Below are 19,812 nucleotides of genomic sequence, written 5' to 3'. Positions count from 1 at the left end.
GCTTTGAATACTCCTCTAAATATTTCATATCATATTTGTACTAAATTTATTCAGCATTGAGGAAATACATGCTCTGATGCTAAAATGTGAGGAAATTTTGGATATCAAAGCGTGTTGCAATGCAGAGTTGATAAAATAAGACGTGATGATTCTTAAACATGAAGTGCCGCATTATTTCAGTGTAATAATAGTCATAGTCCTTCACAAAGTGTGTGATTCTACAAGAACTTGCGAGGTAAAGTGTGCTGTGAATTTAAATTAGAATTTTATTCGAATTTCAAATCAAATCAAATTTTATTCATCACATACACATACATACAGGGTATGACATGCAGTGAAATGCTTTATACGACGGTCCGGCATGAGGGGAATAGGATAGGGAAAAAGAAAAGAAGCAGATAAATAAAGTATAAAGTATAAAAACTATATAAAATAAAATATAAGAAATATAAGAATATAAGATATAAAGAATATAAGATATAAACATTTTCATGATAGTGACTTTAACTAGACTTTAACATCAGAGCTATGCAAGTTGTCCATGGGAGAAGTGGACAGCAAGAGTGATTCTCTGCTCATGTTCAGCGGAGGAGAGAAGGATGGAGGAAGCAGTAGGGGAGGAACGAGTGTCTCCCAGGGAGTCTTACACAATTAGTAACCATTCCACACATCTGGAAACGGGACGCAAGGGGATTATCTCCATTGGTGCAAGCCAACCACATGCATTTCACACACACACACACACACACACACACACACACACACACACACACACACACACACACACACACACACTAACTACAATATGCCCAAATACACATAAGCAGTGCAGCCATAACTTTACATAACTTTAAAATATGGATGTTTAGGTCCACAGTGATTTAAATTAATTGACATAGTGGGGTAATTAAATGTGGCATTTCTACTAAGCCTCAATCCCCTGATGTAAAAGTCTGAATTCACAAAAATACAAAGCAATTCATCTAAAATAGCATCATGTTTTATAAGAACTGGAAAGTCAGGATAGCGAGGTGAAAGTCACTGGAGAAACCAAGGCAAACTTACAAAACAAAACCAAAAGAAGAAAGTTGGACTTCTGATGAAGTTGGACTTTTCAGCCAATTGGAGCGATGCAGCTGCACGGCTGAGCAAAATCACAGCTCCATCAACACTATTTACAGTGGAACAGAGCAGACTGAATATATGACAAAGTGTAAAAGGGAGTACTTGTATGAATCTTCCTGAAACAAATGTTGTGTTTCCATTAATGGACTCCATCTCACGACACAACTGTAACTTGCACCCAAGCTTTGGAGCCACGAGGCAGAATGTTGCGTGTGATTACGCAAAAAGATCTCAGGATCCCACAGTCGTCTGCTTACTCACCCAAAAAAACAGAGGCTCTGATGACTGCAGACTGATGAAACTCTCCCTGCGGAACACTTTGTGTGTGTGTGTGTGTGTGTGTGTGTGTGTGTGTGTGTGTGTGTGTGTGTGTGTGTGGGTGGGTGTGTGTGGCTGGATCTGGACAAACCCCATTCTCAGCATGCAAATGAGCGGATTGAGTTCAGGGCCAGAAGGGTTTTTTTTGGAAAGCTGCGTCAATAATTCACCTCCGACCACAATCCCGCTCCTCCTCTGCGACTGTCTGTTGGAGACAAAAATCTTTTTTCGTTTTCAACCAAACAAATGTGTGTGAACAGGCACACGTGTGTATGTACAAACACAGACAGAGAATGGCCTAAACACTTTGATCAATAAACACACGCTCAGGCTTTGCCTCGTAGATGCACATCTGCAACACATCTGAGGTGGAAGTAAAAGTCACTCACATTGAGCAAGTCTCCCATTTTTCCCTTTTTCATATCAGTTCATATGATTCTAATGATTCGTTTTAATTTGTGAAGGAATACACAGCTTAGGGAATTGAGTTGCTCTGAGGAAACATATGGTAGCCTTTAAATTGTCCAAAATACATGATCATCTTGTGATAGTTTTTATCAAGAACAGCAACTTTGCTAATTCCTCTGCACTAATCCTCTTTCTGTACCCATACTGTGGCATCCAGAGACTGTGAGCCATTTCATTAATATTTTGGACCTTCAAAAATAAGATGTCAATCCTGTGAGAATCCCGAGGCATCTAGAAATGTACCAGCTCCACTTAGATCACAATTCATGAAGATTTCAGACATTAGACTTTGAGGATAAACAACCTCTTAATCAATATTTAAAATAACATTCTACATCTGCTGTTCATCCATCATTGAACATTTAAAGGCTTTGGCATGGAGCTCCTGGTTCCACAACTCCAACGGACTGTATAAAATGGAAGATTGACACTTGAGTGTAAATTAAAAGTAAGAATGGATTTCCCTTTTTAGTTCCTGTCAAGGTTTCTTCCTCATACCATCTAAGTGAGTTTTTCCCTGCCACAGTCGCCCCAGGCTGCTCATTGGGGATAAATACACATCAAGTTAAATATAAGTACATTTTGTTCTATAATTCTTACATTATAAAAGCTGCTTTAAAACAATGTCTATTGTGAAAAGCGCAACAAAAAATATAAATTGAACTGAATTAAATTGAATCTCAACCCTGATGGTCAGTGTTAATGCATTTCAGAGGACCAATGAACAACCTGCCAAACTCCATGATCACTCTAGATCATTTTGGGTTTTTGGGTCTTAAAATGCATGACATACAAAAATATAACAAAGTTCTTTAATAACAGAGTCCAGGAAAAAATACACACATGTAAGCAGTAATGGAGAGTAGACAAAAGCCGAAATCAAAGACAATCCAAAAATACTGACCACCGGCAAACTAAGCAGTGAGGAGCAGTGCACAATCACAGTCTGAAAATACAATCTATATATTCAAGACCAGCAAATAGGGCAATGCAGGGCAGAACAAATACAGAGCTAGAAAAACAGTCCAATAGCTAAATATCAGCAGACAGGGCGAAAATAGAACCAAAGTTTCAAGGCATGCAAACTGGGCTGAGCAAAAAAAAACAGTGTGGAGTCCAAACAGGTAACAGGGAAAGCAGGGCACAACAGGGATCAGAGACAGGGGTCAGGAACTGAAGCAGGGCAGGCAGAATGGTGAGAAAACTCTCAGGGACGTGAGGAGCCGTGAGATAATCTGGCCAAGAGTGAGTGTTTTTTTGGTGATCTTTTGGTGGCATAGGGAAAAAAGTCAAAATGGCTGCTGACCCAGAAGAGCGCTCCGAAAGCCCGAAGGATGCTGACAAGAAGTTTCTCTATTTTGCTGATTTGACTGACCTTCATTTCTACTGATGGAGAAGCAAGGGCTTTGCTTCAGGCTACGCATTTAGTTCCCCCCAGTCCAGGGGAAAATGTTCAAATTAAAGTGTAAATAAACATTTAATAGGATGAAGGTTACAGTGCCTGGTTTAATGTGTCTTGAAGATGAGGATGAGTCTCTAGTGATCTGCAGACCTGAACTCACTTACTGCTTTAAACATATAAAACATTAGAAACAAGATTGTTCCTCTTATTGCTCACATTCCCACAATGATAAAGTCATTCCCTTGAATCTTTTCTTGTTACCAAGAATCCACATTCTTCCTAATGTCTTCCTCTTTGCTTTTTCCTGTCATAAAGCACTGACACTGGAGACTCCTTCCAAAACACTTAATACACATCTTTTGAGTGAAAACATCACCAGCACCGCTACCAGAGCTGCTCTTTTTTATAACCAGCTGGTTTGTATAAGATAATGTGCCTGCGTATGGTAATGTGTGTAAGCTTGAGACAGAAATAAGCCCTTATTTTTCAATCACACGAAATAAGGCCACTAAAATTACACAAAACCACAAACACACCCATACTCGCACAGAGCACCATTTTATTTGGCCACAAAGTGATGCTTGATGGACGCTGATTGGCAGCTTAATGGTTTACCATGCCTGTTTTGTACCAATACAGCTTACATCACGGTCTGAACACACAATCACCAGCACACACACGCACACACACACACACACACAAACGCACACACACACAGACACACACACACAAACGCACACACACACAGACACACTCATTCTGGCCTATCATGTCTATGTTACATAATTTAAATGGCAGGAGCTATGAAACTCATCTGACCCTTCAGTCATCATGTGTCTGCACATCATTCTAATGAAACTGAAAGAATGAAAAAAAACAGAGAGAGAGAGAGAGAGAGAGAGAGAGAGAGAGAGAGAGAGAGAGAGAGAGAGAGAGAAAGAAAGAAAGAAAGAAAGAGTGAGAGAGACATGTAGGAGTAGAGTGGAAAAAAAAACTCTGTCCAGAACTCCACCGCAGGCGCAAGTGATTCTCATCAGCAGCATCCTCCCCTACACCCACTCCTGTCAAAGCCCTCTCTCTTGTGGCGTCTGAGCTGCCATTTTCATCACTCCTGTTCCCTTTGTAATGCACCAAATTGTTTTGCCAGGATGCTTTGTTTACTGTTGGCGTCTACACCTCATTTGCAAGCCAAGGCTCTCAGCAGTTACAATTCCCAACCATTTCTTAATCACCAGCTCTCCGTCTTCCCTCCCGCTTGTTTCAATCTTTCCTTTTCCACTTTGCTATATAGCTCGAGCAGTTCCTCAATTCGGACTTACCTTTACAAGGAAAAAAAAAATGAACATAAAGGGAGAGTTTACAAAAGAGTACTGTTTGTAGTAATGACTCTTGGGAGGTCCATAAACAAAACAAAAAAAACAAGATAAACTCCCATACCCTCCTATATCAATGCCTCCTCTCTTTAACACACAATGCACAGAATAACACTAATCAAGTTCCGAAATGGTTTAAGCAAAAATATCACATCAGTGAATTAGCTGCATGCACGAACATGGTTCAGCAACTGAAATTAGGGACGATGGAATACAGAAGGTCTAGTGATCATGTAGAGGGATTTCTTTTCCACTCTAGTTTTATTACAATTTTATTTTGTATTTATTAGAATGTTACATTTATTATAAATTATAAATTATTAAATTCAGTATATACATGTTAAATGCCTAATTAACAAATAAACAATAAAATAACCTTCCCGAATAGGAAACCTCCAGAGGAACCAGACTCGGAAGGGAACTCGTCCTCATCTGAGTGAAATTGGATCATGTGATTTTGAATTCATTCTTCCTAGAACTTTTTGATCAAAATTTGTAACTAGAAAAGCTTCAAAATAAAGTTTATTTAGTTGAGCTGAACATTGATGGAAACGTGAGTGCATACCTGTGTGTAGCGGCGCAGTTCTATTCCATCTTCATGCTTTCTAAGTGGCATCATTCAGATGATCCATCAAATTAATTAATGACTGAAAGAACTCATAAGAATAAATATAAGAACAATATCTCTAAAAAATGTGGGGTTGGAATTTACATCACCATCACAAAGACGTTCTCTTACAGGTATGATTATAAAAGCAAGACGTCTGTCTTCCTCCGTCCTGTAGTTTCTTTGAACTATTTTCACCTTCAGAACTGCAAAATTGTTCAGGCTATTTTTCAGCCAAGAAAGAGTTCTCGTCGCTCTCTCATATCTGTAAGAATGTAGGGTCCTGGCTGTTGACTACCAGATGCTAGCACTGCTAACCTTTGGTCGATGGTGTAGAGGTGGAGTAGGAGAGTATATACAGTGAAACACATCCCAACACTCGTAAACTGTGTATATACATTTATATTATATTATTCTTAACCTTTTTTTCATACTTTTTAATTATACCTATACTTTTAATATATTTATACTTTAAACTTTATTTAATTGATTTTTTATCCTTATATTCTTTTTCTATTTTTTTATTTTTACATGTTGGACAGTCGTAAAAAAGCATTTCACTACGTGTCGTACTCTGTATGAATGTGTATGTGACAAATACAATTAGAATTTGAATATACAGTGCTGTGTTTGTAAATTATGTCCTAATCATAGTGTGCTGTCTTACTTCATTAAATGCACTGTGCCATGATAAACCTGGCTTTTGAAATTAAGCAACAGGAAATAGGAAATCTGTTTGAAATACTGTTTAATAATTAGTGATCTTATTAGCAAAGCATCAGATGCCAGTTAGTTCATTAGCCAATTTGTTTTTTGCTAGTTGCTAATTACATGATGTGTCATAAATCGTCATTGTAACAAATTTATTTGTCAAATGTCATTTCACTGGAAAAAAAAAACAGAAGGAAAGAGATATTAAACTCTGCAGATGCTTCCTGGTGCAGAATTATAATTTACCTTTTAAAAATCACAGATCAGACAGAGCTGATTAGTTTACAGATTCATTACAGATTCCCCATCAAACGCTCCAGAACAGGCAGGAATCGTATTAATCCTACACTATTCTCTCTGGATTATTCCCTCACTTTTTTCCCCAAACCCAAGCATTTCCTCTGAAAGGCTGCATCTGTCTCTGCACCAGCTCTAATTTCATCAATTTTCCACACAATAATAGTATAGTAACAAGACACGATCAAACTTTTAGTGTGTACCTATGAAGGAGACAGACGTCAGCACCGATGAGGTGCGAGGGTGTGGTTCCCTGAGCTTTTCCTGCCGAATACACCAAAACGACAGAAGAAAACAGAGGCGGGAGAAAAATTATTTTCACCAACCGAGAGAAAGTAGCAGGTGACTGTTTTAATGGTATTTTGGAGAAATAGGTATTCTATGACACAAGAACTGAGGATAAAGTGTGTAATAAAAAAAGTGAATTTCCAATAATTCCAGTAAATAATAATGTTATGTGAATTAAAGAAGCTGCAGGAATCAGAACAAGGATGAACAAGAGACATGGCAAGACAAGTCCAAACTACTTAACTCTAAATAGTAATCTAGCTGTAGTAATGTAATCCTTCTGCGCAGAGTGCACAGTCATAGTGGGTTATTTTCTGCAGCGGGATTAAGACAGACCTTAGACGAGCCATGCCAGTAGGTTTGCCACGTTACAGACACAGCCTGCAATATAAATAGCAGCAAATCATCAATAGCAATCACCATCAGTCTGCAGCATGTGAAGCGAAAAATGAAAAACAGGTGTCCATAGGTCTGCCAGTGCATTTCACTGGGGGTACAATTAGATGACAGCATGGGATGCTGGGAAGACTGGAGTGGGTGGGTCAGTAATGATGGAACAATGGCAGTAGGAAGGAAAATGAGAGAAAGTTATTGACATGGATCACAGGCGGAAAATTAGCTGTAGATAAGTGACCCAGGCCTCAGGACAGCTACTGCACCTCCTGGAATGTGTGTGTGTGTGTGTGTGTGTGTGTGTGTGTGTGTGTGTGTGTGTGTGTGTTTGGGAAGGGTGGGTGAAATTTGCATTTCAGCCTGCTAATGATACACAGAAAGGACAGCGTGGGGGTCAACAATGACTCAACTAAAGTCCCTAAGAGCTAATATGCAAACTGTTTTTATTTTGTCCAAAAGTAATTCCACATTTAGCTTTCGTATGGCTCTAAAACCCTAACAGCTTTTTCCACCCCAGTCTGTAGTGCCACGGCTGTTGGTTTCTCTGTTCCCATTTTAGGGATGCAGTGGTACCTCAGCGATTAAGGCTCTGAGATAGTGATGGAAAGAGACTGAGTTTAAATGAAATAACTGCCTGAATACCTTCAATTACCGAGACATGCTTAGATTACACTGTATCTATATATGTACAGTATATGCATATCCCCCCTGACTCAGGAGTCAAATGGATTATAATATAATGTATAAAATATATATTTGTCAAGTCTTGTCTGTAGTTAAATAATAGTCAAATCATGTGTATGTTAAGAATTAAATCAGAACAGAATATACCTTTACAGAATCTCCCACACATTGTTAAATATTTAAATCCCTGCTGCCGAGATGCTCCTTTGTTGGTCACAGATCACAGAAAGTAATCATTAAAAATATTAATAAAAGCTTATTTATTTTCACATTTGTATTTACAGCATTACATAATAGGCTGTATGCCGGAATAAACTAACAATTATAAGGTACAAACTTACAGGTACTAAACATATACATACTTTTATATAACTTTATAAGCTGATCTGAGACCATTTGCATTGTTAAAACCATTCTACAAGTTCAATTGAATTGAACTGAATTATACTGCAGTAAAAAAATATATATTAATAATAAATAATCATCAACATCATCAAAACATTTCCCAGTGGCTATATCACACTATCCTGAGGGTTTTTCTGTGAACCGAGACAAAACAAATTCCTGCCAAACACTGGATTGCCGGCACATCAGAATCTCAAGCACAAATAACTCGTCACCAGGGCATCGTTAAAAACAATGAAATATGCAAATTTAAACACAATCTTTGTAAAACTGGAAGGATGCCTTCAGTGCAAACCGCTCTGTAAATGCTACTTTTGTTTATAAACACCAAGCTAAAGCAGGCCATTTTTGGTGTGGTCTTCAGTAATAGCTTAAAAGACAGCTAGGTTCAGCCTCGTTAAAAACCTAATCAGAATATTTATACACATTCAGGGAAGCATTATATAACTTTCTGTACTGAAATTCAGCTAGCTAGTTTGCAACTTAGCTGCTTTTCTAGCATGATACGGTAAAGCTGCTAACGTATTCACTGCTAAACTGCCTGATTCTGCTTTTATTTAAGAGGAAAGACTGAGAATTAAGCAGGAGTTTGGACTAAACAATGAAACAGAACACACAAACACAGACCTACATCCAGGTGTAGGACATGTAGCTTTTATATTTTACTCTAAAGAGAGAATTTCTGCAAATAATTTAGAATCAGTTTCAGAATGACAAGTCCTTCCTTTAAAAACAGTTTAATTTTTCCAAAATGTATAGTTGTAAATTTTCCCACTGATTGACAATCCCATGATGTTAAAGCTCCTGGTTTCTAAAATCACTGGTGGTTCTAGATGTTCAGGAATGTTTATCAGAGGTTTAGTGTCTTAGTCTACTGCCAGTGAAGTTTTGCCACGAAGCAGGCAAGCGTGTTGAGGCTTGGCAATCAGTTTTGTGTGTTTTCAGTAGATAAAGCTTTGTGTTTTTTTAGAATTCCCATAATTCTGCTGGGACTCTTTTTTGACTCCATGAGATTAAGATAACTGATTAAAATGTCAGTTCTACCTACACCACTACAGTGTCTAATCTTTGTTTGAGCTTAGTTTAGAATTAACATGCCAGCTCATATGATGTATGTATATATATATATATATATGATGCTATGCAATTCAATATGGTACAGATAGTTCGATTTTATTTCTTAGATTCAGACAGACGGCAAATCATCATTTACTTGTAGGAAGATGAAGCTCTACCTCTGCCATGTTAATCTGTATTCTATGTGACTTAGAGGCCTCAGTCTCTGTAGTGTTGTGAAAACGTCATATTCACAGCAGCAGTGGTGCTGAAGGAACACTCAGTCATTCTACATATCAAATATTGCTCACAAATTATTGGTCACATTCTAAATAGTACATGTAGCGTGTCTACTAATAATTAGATGTAAATAAATCAGTTCTTACCAATGCGAATATGTTAAAAACAATGCATCGCATATATATATATATATCTTTTTATATGCATTTTTTTACACATTTGTACACACATACACACAGATTCCAGTGCCACTGTACACTATGCACAAGACTTTTTAAAACACTGTTTTTTTCTTTTTTTACGTTTATTACTTTTACATTTTTTATTATTTATTGCATGCCTTATTGCCTAAGTTTGTGGATACTGCTGGATTTCCTATTGGGATGAATAAAATATCTATCTATCTATCTATCTATCTATCTATCTATCTATCTATCTATCTATCTATCTATCTATTTATCTATCTGTCTATCTATCTATCTATCTGTCTGTCTGTCTGTCTGTCTGTCTGTCTGTCTGTCTGTCTGTCTATCTATCTATCTATCTATCTATCTATCTATCTTTCTGTCTGTCTGTCTGTCTGTCTATCTATCTATCTATCTATCTATCTATCTATCTATCTATCTATCTATCTATCTATCTGATTAGAGTAGACTTCAATAGCTTTATTTTTTAAATGGTCTGTCTGAATACTTGATTCCAGTTGACTGGAAAGTGTTCAAACAGTAACCATAGTAACAGATTTCCCGTTCCTTACCAAGAAAGACAGCTAATGTAATCTAACTCATAATGACCTACATGGAGAATTTTCCGTGTGATTTAAATGAATATGTGTTTTTTATAAATGAGTTTATAAATGGTGAACTGGAAAAGAAAAGCGTCCAAATTAGAAATATAACAAAAATTTGGCATCAATGAACACCATCTGCTTTATTATTGGTAAATACATGACACAGATACACAATTCCCAAACACAATTTTCTCTATAGTAACTGCAACAAGGGTCTTAAGATGTGCATGGAATTACACTGTAAAAAGGGGACATATATGGGACTCCTATTTCCTTTGTCTCTGTCTTGTTGCTATTGAAAAGCACATAGTGAGTAATGTGAACTTCTCGGAGTGAATCTACAAAGTTAGATGAATCCACTAATGGATTCTGCACTGATGGTGGTTCAAAAGTCCCATAAACCCACATAACAAAAAATGACTACAAATGAAGCGAATTTGAAATTATATAAATATTTTGAACAAATTATTTGAAACACAAAACAAGGCCAGCATTTTAGTTTGGTCAATTTTCAAACAAATTAGATTTTTTTCTGAACATCTGAATATCTAAACAGCTTACACCCCTCCAGTAATGCAATCATAATAAACACTGCTGTACTATAAAATGTATACCCTAGTTCTAATCTAGACATTAAATCTTGTACTTCTCCCCTGTAAAAACAAAAGCCTGAAGTAAAATTAAAATAATAAAATAAAAATATTCCTTCAGCAAGCAAACAAAATACTAACACACCAGAACAACTACCAAGTGCATCGCAGCTTCATGTCACCTCTGATGTTTCAGGGCTGTGTGCTATTCGAGCGGCTGAACTTCTCGAATTCTCCTTTAACAGCCTTGTGTTTCGTCAGGTTGGTCAATAAATCGCGTTGAACATGGAGGCTGTAAAAAGTCACACGTATTTAGTCTGTGTTCTCTGCATCATGGAGTTCTTGGAAAAAGAGCTCACAGAAAATCAAGCAGGAAACACTGAGAGTGCTGAGCCTGGCATTAGAGCCTGAAATACTACTTTTTTTTGGACGGTTTAGAAAAAAAACTGCCCAAGTTTCCCTCTGCGCTGACTGCTGCGATCCCAGCTGCATTCTTCTGCCTCCTCTTTCTCATGCCAAACAGTTCATCATAATAACACCATTAGCAGCTGACGTCAATAAGAATTATGCTTAAAGATGATTGGTGTAAATCTGTGCCATCATGCTGCTGGTGTGGACTGACTGAATGCAGCTTCCTTCTGCTCTTCATAAACTAGCGGATGAAGAAAAGAAGATTTTATAGGAAAACTTTTGCATTGACTTCTCTATCATAAGGAATTCACTAACGTTTTGCTGTAACTATTGACAACAGCTGCATTGAGAACTGAGGTTTTTTAGACAAACTTTTCATATATTTATGAGGAAATCATGCTGAGTGTGAGAGGCTGAAAAGAATAAAATACATTAAACTGTCATTGTGTATTAAATACAGCACTGTAAAGAAATTTTAATAATTGCTGTAAAAAAAGTATATAAATAAAAAACAAATAATAAACATTTGTGAAAAAGTGTGTGATAACAATCTCCATCAAAAAACAAAAAATGAATTTGCTGATTATTTTGTGGATTGATTTGCAGATTTATTTAATTGTATTTTATTTATGTCTGTTTTTGCAGAAAATCTCTGACAGCCTGCATTATCTTTTTTGTGTTTTTAAAAAAAATCACTAAATGATTTACAAAAAAAAATAAAATATACACAAATATTATATACATATACACACATATATATATATATATATATATACATACACACAGTGCATCTGTACAGGATTCACAGTACTTTCGCACATACGTTTTTTATTTTTATTAATTTGCTAAGACAAGCAAACAAACAGACTTCTTTCATGTTCTCATTATGGGGTATCGTTTGTAGAATTTTGAGGAAAATAATGAATTTAATTCATTTTGGATTTATTTCTATTTAAACGATTTTTCCTGCCATTTTCATTTTTGTGGAATATATTGGGACACTGCCGGGATAAACGCATATCCCACATTGTGAGATTAATTACACTTACCAGCGGTCAACTAAGTTCAGTTGTCTCATTGTTAGAGCGTGTACTTGTTGAACTGGCGCTTGTCCACGCATGGCCAGATATATATACAGTATCTCACAAAAGTGAGTACACCCCTCACATTTCAGCAACCATTTTGGTATGTCTTCTCAAGGGGCAATACTATAGAAATGAAACTTAAATATATGTTAGAGTAGTCAGTGTGTAGTCTGTATAGCAGTACAGATTTACTGTCTAACATACAGCATTATTGCCAAATACTGGCAACAAAAGTAAGCTGCATGTCACTTAACCATGCAAAGCCACATGTCCTATTCATCATGTTCATGTTTATCTCTGCTTGACAGGACCATACAGATTTGTGTATCTTGTATTAGAGCAGTTAAAATGTTTTGCTTTGAGTACAATTCTCTCATACTGTACACTGGATGTTCAACATGGCACCTCATGGTAAAGACTCTCTGAGGATTTGAGAATTAATATTGTTGCTCTCCACAAAGATGCCAAGGCTATAAGTAGATCTGAAACACTGTGAAAATGAGTTACAGTACAGTGGCCAGGGTCATACAGATGGATTCCACTCAAAGACATTTTCCATCAAAGACATTGATGCACGTGCTGTGCGTCAGGTGCAGAAAATGGCTTCAAAAACAGACGCATGAGTGCAGCTTTGCTTTAGAGACTGCAGATGGTTTGCATGACTGTCGTCCCAGAAGGAAGCATCTTCTGAAGCTGGCTCCCAAGAAAGCCTGCAAACAGTTTGCTGAAGACAACCTGTCCAAAAGCATGATTTACTGGCACCATGTCCTGTGGTCTGATGAGACTAAGATAAATCTATTTGGCTCAGCTGGTGTTCAGCATGTGTGGTGATGTCCTGGTGTGGAGCAGCAAGAAACTTGTCTTGCCTACAGTCAAGCATGAAGGTGGTGGCATCATGGTCTAGGGCAGCATGAGTGCTGCTGGTACTGTGGGGCTGCGGTTCATTGAGGAAAACATGGATTCCAACATGTACTCTGACATTTTGAAGCAGAACAGAATGGGCCATATTGCAGTTTTCCAACATAATAAGGACCCCAAACACACCTTAAGAGGACCTTAAACACACCTTAACTGCCTTGCTGAGAAAGATAAAGGTGAAGGAGTGGCCAAGTATGTCTCCAGACCTGAACACTCTTGGGCACTTGTGGGGCATCCTGAAGTGGAAGGTGGAAAAGCGCCATGTGTCTAACATTCAGCAGCTCCGTGATGTCATTATGGAGGAGTGGAAGAAGATCCCAGCAACAACATGTGCAGCTCTGGTGAATTAGGTGGATTAAGGCAGTGCTGGAGAGCAATGGTGCTCACAAAAGAAATTAACATTTTGGACATAGTTTTGACATGTTCACTTTAACACTACTGGGTAGGCTAGGTAATGTCTCAACCTCAGGTTACAATGAGGTCATTGGAACCCTCTCCATTGTAATTAAATAATTAAGATAATAAATAATTAAGAATAAATGTTAATATTACACACAGATAAACTGTGTAAATTCAAACTGCATTTTTTAATAAATGATTTAATTTTTTAAGGAAAAAAGCTGTCCAAACCTGCCTGGACCCATGTGCAACAGTAATTGTCTCCTAAACCAAATAATTGTTTGTGTAGTGGCAACAACTGCAATCAAGATTTGGAGGAATTTTGGTACAGTCTTTTTTGCAGAATTGTTTAAATGGAAGGTTTTCAAGCATGAAAGCCTTTTTAGGGTCATGCCACAGCATCTCAATCGGATTTTAGTCCAGACTTGAAGTTTAACAAATATGCCAAAAACAGCTAAAGTCTCCTGATGGCAGGTGCAAGCAGAGTTGGTATGTAAATAACAATTCAACATTTTTACAAACTCCAGTCATAAACTGCAAACAAGACGAGCGGAATACAATCTATGAAACCATTGGTTGCATCAGTAGAACGTCAGTTCTCCGGCTGCTCTGCTTGAATTCAAATGGACATTACGTTAGAGTTTATGAGCTATAAAAAACAGTTATGACAAGTAACAAAGTTTTAACGTAACATAAGTTGCAGATTAAAACGTGTGCCTTTCTCCCAGTACATGCAACATCTGTCGTAAACAGAACCACTGGATGATTCTGTTCCAAGTGCATGTTTACTGACTGTTAATGAATCATTCCCTTTTTTTTTTACATGTGTGAGGAGTACAATTCTGTCTGTAATGCATGTATTACTGTGGTTTATGATCACTAGACAAACCTATGGGAAAACAGGACAAATTACAAACTGATTATGCATTCACTGGCCACTTTATTAGGAACATCTGGCTCATTCCTACAATTATCCAATCAGTCAATCACGTGTCAGCCCTGTTAATGAGAGATCAGAAGAAAACAGCCAGGCTTTGATAGGACAGGAAGACTACGATAATGCTAAAGCTAAACCACTCTTAACGCCGGCTGTCAGCTACAACAGCAGAAGACCACATTTCCACTCCTGTAGTCCAGTAGGGGAATTTGAGGCTACAGTGCGCACAAAGTCACCCACACTGGGCAGGTGAAACGGAAAAAACATGTGGTGCCTTTTCATTGTCCAATTGCCCACTTTCACCATAAAACTGCAACTAAATGGATGCTTTTTTTTTCACTTTGAGTAAAAACTGTTGAGATTGAAATTTTCAGAACAGTAGTTTGTGAAACACTCCCGTAGATCAGGTGAAAGTCACAGAGATCACACTTTTCCCCATGGTGGTGTTGGTTGCATTTTCTGATGCTTACAACTTGTTTGTGAACAATTTTTTTCATTGTACTGCTGCCACACAACTGGCTGATTGGATGATTACATGTCATAGCACACAGTTTCAGCCAATCTCATGCTACGCTTGCGTATCTATAAAGTGGTATTGCATTCTTCATCTCTCTGAAGAGACTTTATTTTGATCAGATTTTTAAAAGAAAGACACAGCTAAAGAGTTGCGAGCATGCTCAGCTTTTGTGTATCGATTGTCTGTGACATCGCTAAAATAAAACAGGGCCAAAAACTTTAAAAATCAGACCCAGCTGTACCTATTTCATCCAGATTCTGATTCAGAGTATTGAACAACCAGAACAACAGCAGCAACGAATACAACAACACCTGTATATATAGTAAGAACAAGGTTAATTGAAGACATTCTTCTCTAGCGTGTCCTGTACAGCGCTGCCGACAACCAACCAAATGAAGCACGGTGGTGGGTGTGGCTCTGGCTCTCGCTCTGGTTGCTGTTTCAGGAGAAGTGCCCATATAAGAAATTCCGCCCTTCATGACATCATAATGAGCCAATTCTTAAAATAAAAAATAAAACATTCCAAAACTTATACGAATCCAGAAGGAATGTATTTGGCACAAAAAACCCCAAACCTTTTTTTAAACTTTGGCCATGTTAAGCATAAGAATCCCACTCTTGTTAAAATACTCAGAATGCATGAAATAGCACTAGACCCCCTTTCAAATTATTTTGAGAATGCAATCTCTTTTAACATTTGCAGTAACTCAGTTATACGATCTAAAGCTGATCAGTAGATGTTCATGTTGGTGAATGAGTTTACTTCTATGTTCATTTAAACAACCTCTCAAATGGTACAGAATTTTCTTTCTAAATCTAACTGATGCAGTTTAATAAACAAGGCCATATGTGTATATGTTTGTGTATGTTCTCCTGCAGCAGGAACGAAAATCTGCACCATACTTCCGCACAGTCCGCCAGCTTTTTAAGCAGTAAAGGAAGAACAAAACCACTGGAACATTACAGAACCCATTTTAAATAACTTATACGAAGCCAAGTGGCAGAAGTTCTTCTCCCCCTCTTCTTTTCTTCCTTCTTCTTTTTAAAGCCTCTCATGCTCCAGTTGCAGCTAGTGTTCCAGGGCTGAGGACACCCCGCTGCTAATTAAGAGCAAACTAAATGAGTGAGACTGCTTTTTTTTATGAGCTGTGACTGTGTGTCTATTCGCTTTCCAGCTCAATGATCAATGAGCAGTCGGATTAATAGCTCTGCATTCAGTCTAATAGACGTCAATGTGTTCTGTTGTATCTTGATATTTTATTATTTTTAATTACGACAGGGGAAACTATGCATGTGCGGGCCGTGACGTATCGATCTACTGATCTCAAATCGAACGGAAGGTCAGTGAATGGATGTGTTATGTGGTAAACATGAATTTGCTTAACTAATGAGCGAGAGGACATGAGCAAGCGTTAGCCAATGACATAAAAACAAACCCCGTTAGTGCGGGTGTGCGAAGATCGAAATAACAGCTTGCATCAGTAAAAAAGCAACTGTGAATAATTGCTGTTGAATAAACCGTGCCTGCTTGAATTTATCCAGCTGGAAACAAAAGGAGAAAAGTGCTGCCTTTAGTGCATTAGGTGAAATACAGACTGAATGATGAGTGAGCTGAAGAACCGTTACACCAGCACAGCTTCACAACTGCACACTTCTAACAACTCCAAACAAATAACCAGTATACAAAATTACAGGTAACTTCAGGTTTCACTTTTTAAAAAAGTCCAGTTTATACTCAAACTGTCATCAAACCATCTCTAGACCTGTCAGAGTTTAATCCACATACTGTATATTTAGTACAGAGGGTCTGTAGATTGTACAGTATTATATCATGGTGCTCCACAATATGATTTCAGGAGGTAAATAATTTTACAGTTTATTCTGCATACAATTTATAGTGTTGTACAGTAGGGAAGTAAATGTAATTTGTTACTTAAGTAGCTTTTTTACATATCTGTACTTTACTAAAGTATTTCCGTATGGGGTGACTTATTTTAACTTCACTCCACTTAAAAATCTATCTTACTGTTTAATCAACTACATTTTGTGAAATCAGTCCTCCCTTTTATTAATAAGTGGATAAAAATTGACTGGGAGCACTTTTACTTTTACTGGAGTAATATTTTACCAAGATTATCATTACATGTAATCATTATTAACATCCTACACAGAAATTTGTGTGATGTGCAAACAAACCAAAAAAAAGTAATTGTTTGTTTCGGCTAATCTTCTGTGAAAAGATATTTATTCGACATTGGAACGTAAAACTGTAATTTCATGTTTTCAGGACAGAAATACTTCAGTAATATGAAAAGCTGCAATTATTACTTCTTTTTATTATTATTATTATTATTATTATTATTATATGAATAAGTGTTTAACGCTGATATAATGCAAGCAAAGACAGAAATAATATATATAATAAATGTAAGTATAAACTGATAAAAAGGACAGGACAGGAACCTTTGCAGATTAATATGAGGATTAAACCATTTTTAAGCCCCTTTTTTTTCACTATTGTGTTTTATCCTAGTCAACAGCTATATCCTGAACTAACCAAAAACAATGTTATAATCACAGAGAATCGCTGCCCTGATGTTAATAAGGCAGTTAATAACCCTGGAGACAAACAGGTGGATTGTTGACTGTGGATACTTAAAAACAAACAAATACATAAATAAATATATATGCAGACTCTTAATCTCAAGTTGCTAACAAACATCACATCAAATTTGATGCCATTCCTCATGCTCAGTGAAATAAAGGAACATTTTAAATGTTTAGTTTTTCATCCTATTAATATCAAAATGTTCAAATCCATGCAATATTTATTTCTCCTTTAAGCTGAGGCCTGATCCATGTTGAATAATTAAATGAATGTTCTTCAGATGGGCTGAAACTCTACATTCTTGTCAATAATGTACATCAAAATGTATTTACTGATAAATGTGGAAATGATATGAATAAATCCACTACAAAGAGTTAACCTACTGTAGCTCTTTTTTAGGACTTGACCCAGACTCCCATCCCACCTCACCAGAGAGCCATTTAGGTGTAACGGAAGTGCTGTTCAGAGCTCCAGTGTCCTTGAGTGTCTAGTCAGAGGAAACAGCATGGGGGAGTCATGGGGGATCTTTTATCTTACTGCTGCTGTTTTTCAGGCTGTGAGAAAATCGCTACTGAAATTTTCATAGATTTATTGTAGTACATACGAGCTCAGCAACTCACAACTCTCTGTTCTCCCCTCAAGCCACTGCTTGCAACCTTGGGGTAACCATGGACAATCAACTGTTCTTTTCTCCACATGTTGCTAATGTGACTCATTTACTGTATGTCGGTTCCTTCTCTTCAACATGAGAAAGATTTGTGCTTGTTCAGTCTCTTGTTATTTCAAGACTGCACTACTGCAACTCTCTGCTGGCAGGTCTACCTCTAAACGCTGTTCGTTCAATGTAAATGATCCAAAATGCAGCTGTGCGACTCATGTTCAACCTGCCCAAGTTCTTCCACATCACCCCACTGTTGCGCTTCCTCCATCTTATCTTCTAGTGAAGACATACCTCTTCCTGAAACACTAAAACTACCACTTTTCCCAGTTAGCTTTGTCTTTGTTTTAGAAAAAAAATATAAAATATTCTTCTCAACAGAGTTGTAGGCTGATGGTAACTTAAGTTTGTGATCTAGAAAACCAGTGTTGATTTAGTCAATGATAGAGACTCTTAAGCACTTTTGTATGCCACTCTGGATAAGGGCCTCGGCTAAATACTGTAGATGTAAATGTAAGATGTTTAAGTTTCCTCAGGTTTTTTTATAGCTCCAACACAGTTATTTTCATAAAACACTATGGAAGGTTCTTGAGCTGCCTGCTTGAAGCACTTCATAACACTGATGTTGGCACTGATGGCAAGCTGTAAGTGCCAACATAAAGACTCAGGCAGAAACAAATTCTTCAGACTGACGTACAATCCATTCTCTATTTCCACCTCCTAGACAATTTCTTGAGACGTGCAAGAGTGGGCAAGATGTTATACGACAGAAAAGCAGAACTCGCTCATGCACTGATAAATACAGTTTTTCTCTGTTACTTTGGAGCATTTCTAAGACCAGATCAACCTCCACATCATGTACGTAGTTACTTGTGCACATCATAAAAGCATTTCTTGTTATTTTATCAAGTTGTGAATGCTTTGGTAGATTAATTTAATTTGTAGAAGTGTCTGCTGTTTTCTACATTATCAGCTGTATTGTTTCATGTTGATCAAAATATATTATACTGGTTCTTACCTGAATAGTTTTAACCCCAAAACATCTCAGCATGTGTTCATTGCATACGTCATTGTATGCAAAATGGTAAACTACTTGTCATCTGTCAAATTTTTATTAAACTTTTTTTTTTTGTAAATGTGATTAGAATTGATGAATTGTGCAGATGAATGTCACTAATGAAGGCGAGTGAACGGCATCAGATCAACCAATAATCAAATAGTTCTCTAAAACAGGTCAAAGGTGAATCTTGTGAACCTTCAGTTGATGAGCATATACAGACAAAGCAAAACACAGAATTACAATTTTTTTTTAAATGGATGAACAACCAGGAAATATACGAACCCTAGTACAGTACAGTAAAAATGTGAATCCTGTCCGTTCTCTCAAAATCAATATCCCACATATAGTAATGTGTGCATTTGTTCTGTTGATTCATAGATATCATACAGAAGAAATTCCTCCTGCATTTTCAATCATTGTAATCCAAACTATAGTTTACATCAGGGAATAGACTGTGCACAGTGTGACTGAC

At 37.2% G+C, this 19,812-nt stretch overlaps 1 protein-coding gene across 1 annotated transcript in view; it reads right to left on the bottom strand.

Moving 5' to 3' along the window:
- Positions 1–19,812, bottom strand: part of LOC124388797 — a 69,993-nt gene that overhangs the window by 8,538 nt on the left and 41,643 nt on the right. The window contains exon 2 of the mRNA XM_046853824.1: positions 1,535–1,648. Coding sequence (XP_046709780.1) covers positions 1,535–1,648 — 114 coding nt within the window. The remainder of the gene's footprint in view (positions 1–1,534; positions 1,649–19,812) is intronic.

This window comes from Silurus meridionalis, chromosome 7, assembly GCF_014805685.1.
Source record: "Silurus meridionalis isolate SWU-2019-XX chromosome 7, ASM1480568v1, whole genome shotgun sequence".
NCBI lineage: Eukaryota > Metazoa > Chordata > Actinopteri > Siluriformes > Siluridae > Silurus > Silurus meridionalis.
The sequence above is the reverse complement of the archived record's forward strand: the minus strand, read 5'-3'. Positions and strand labels throughout refer to the sequence as shown.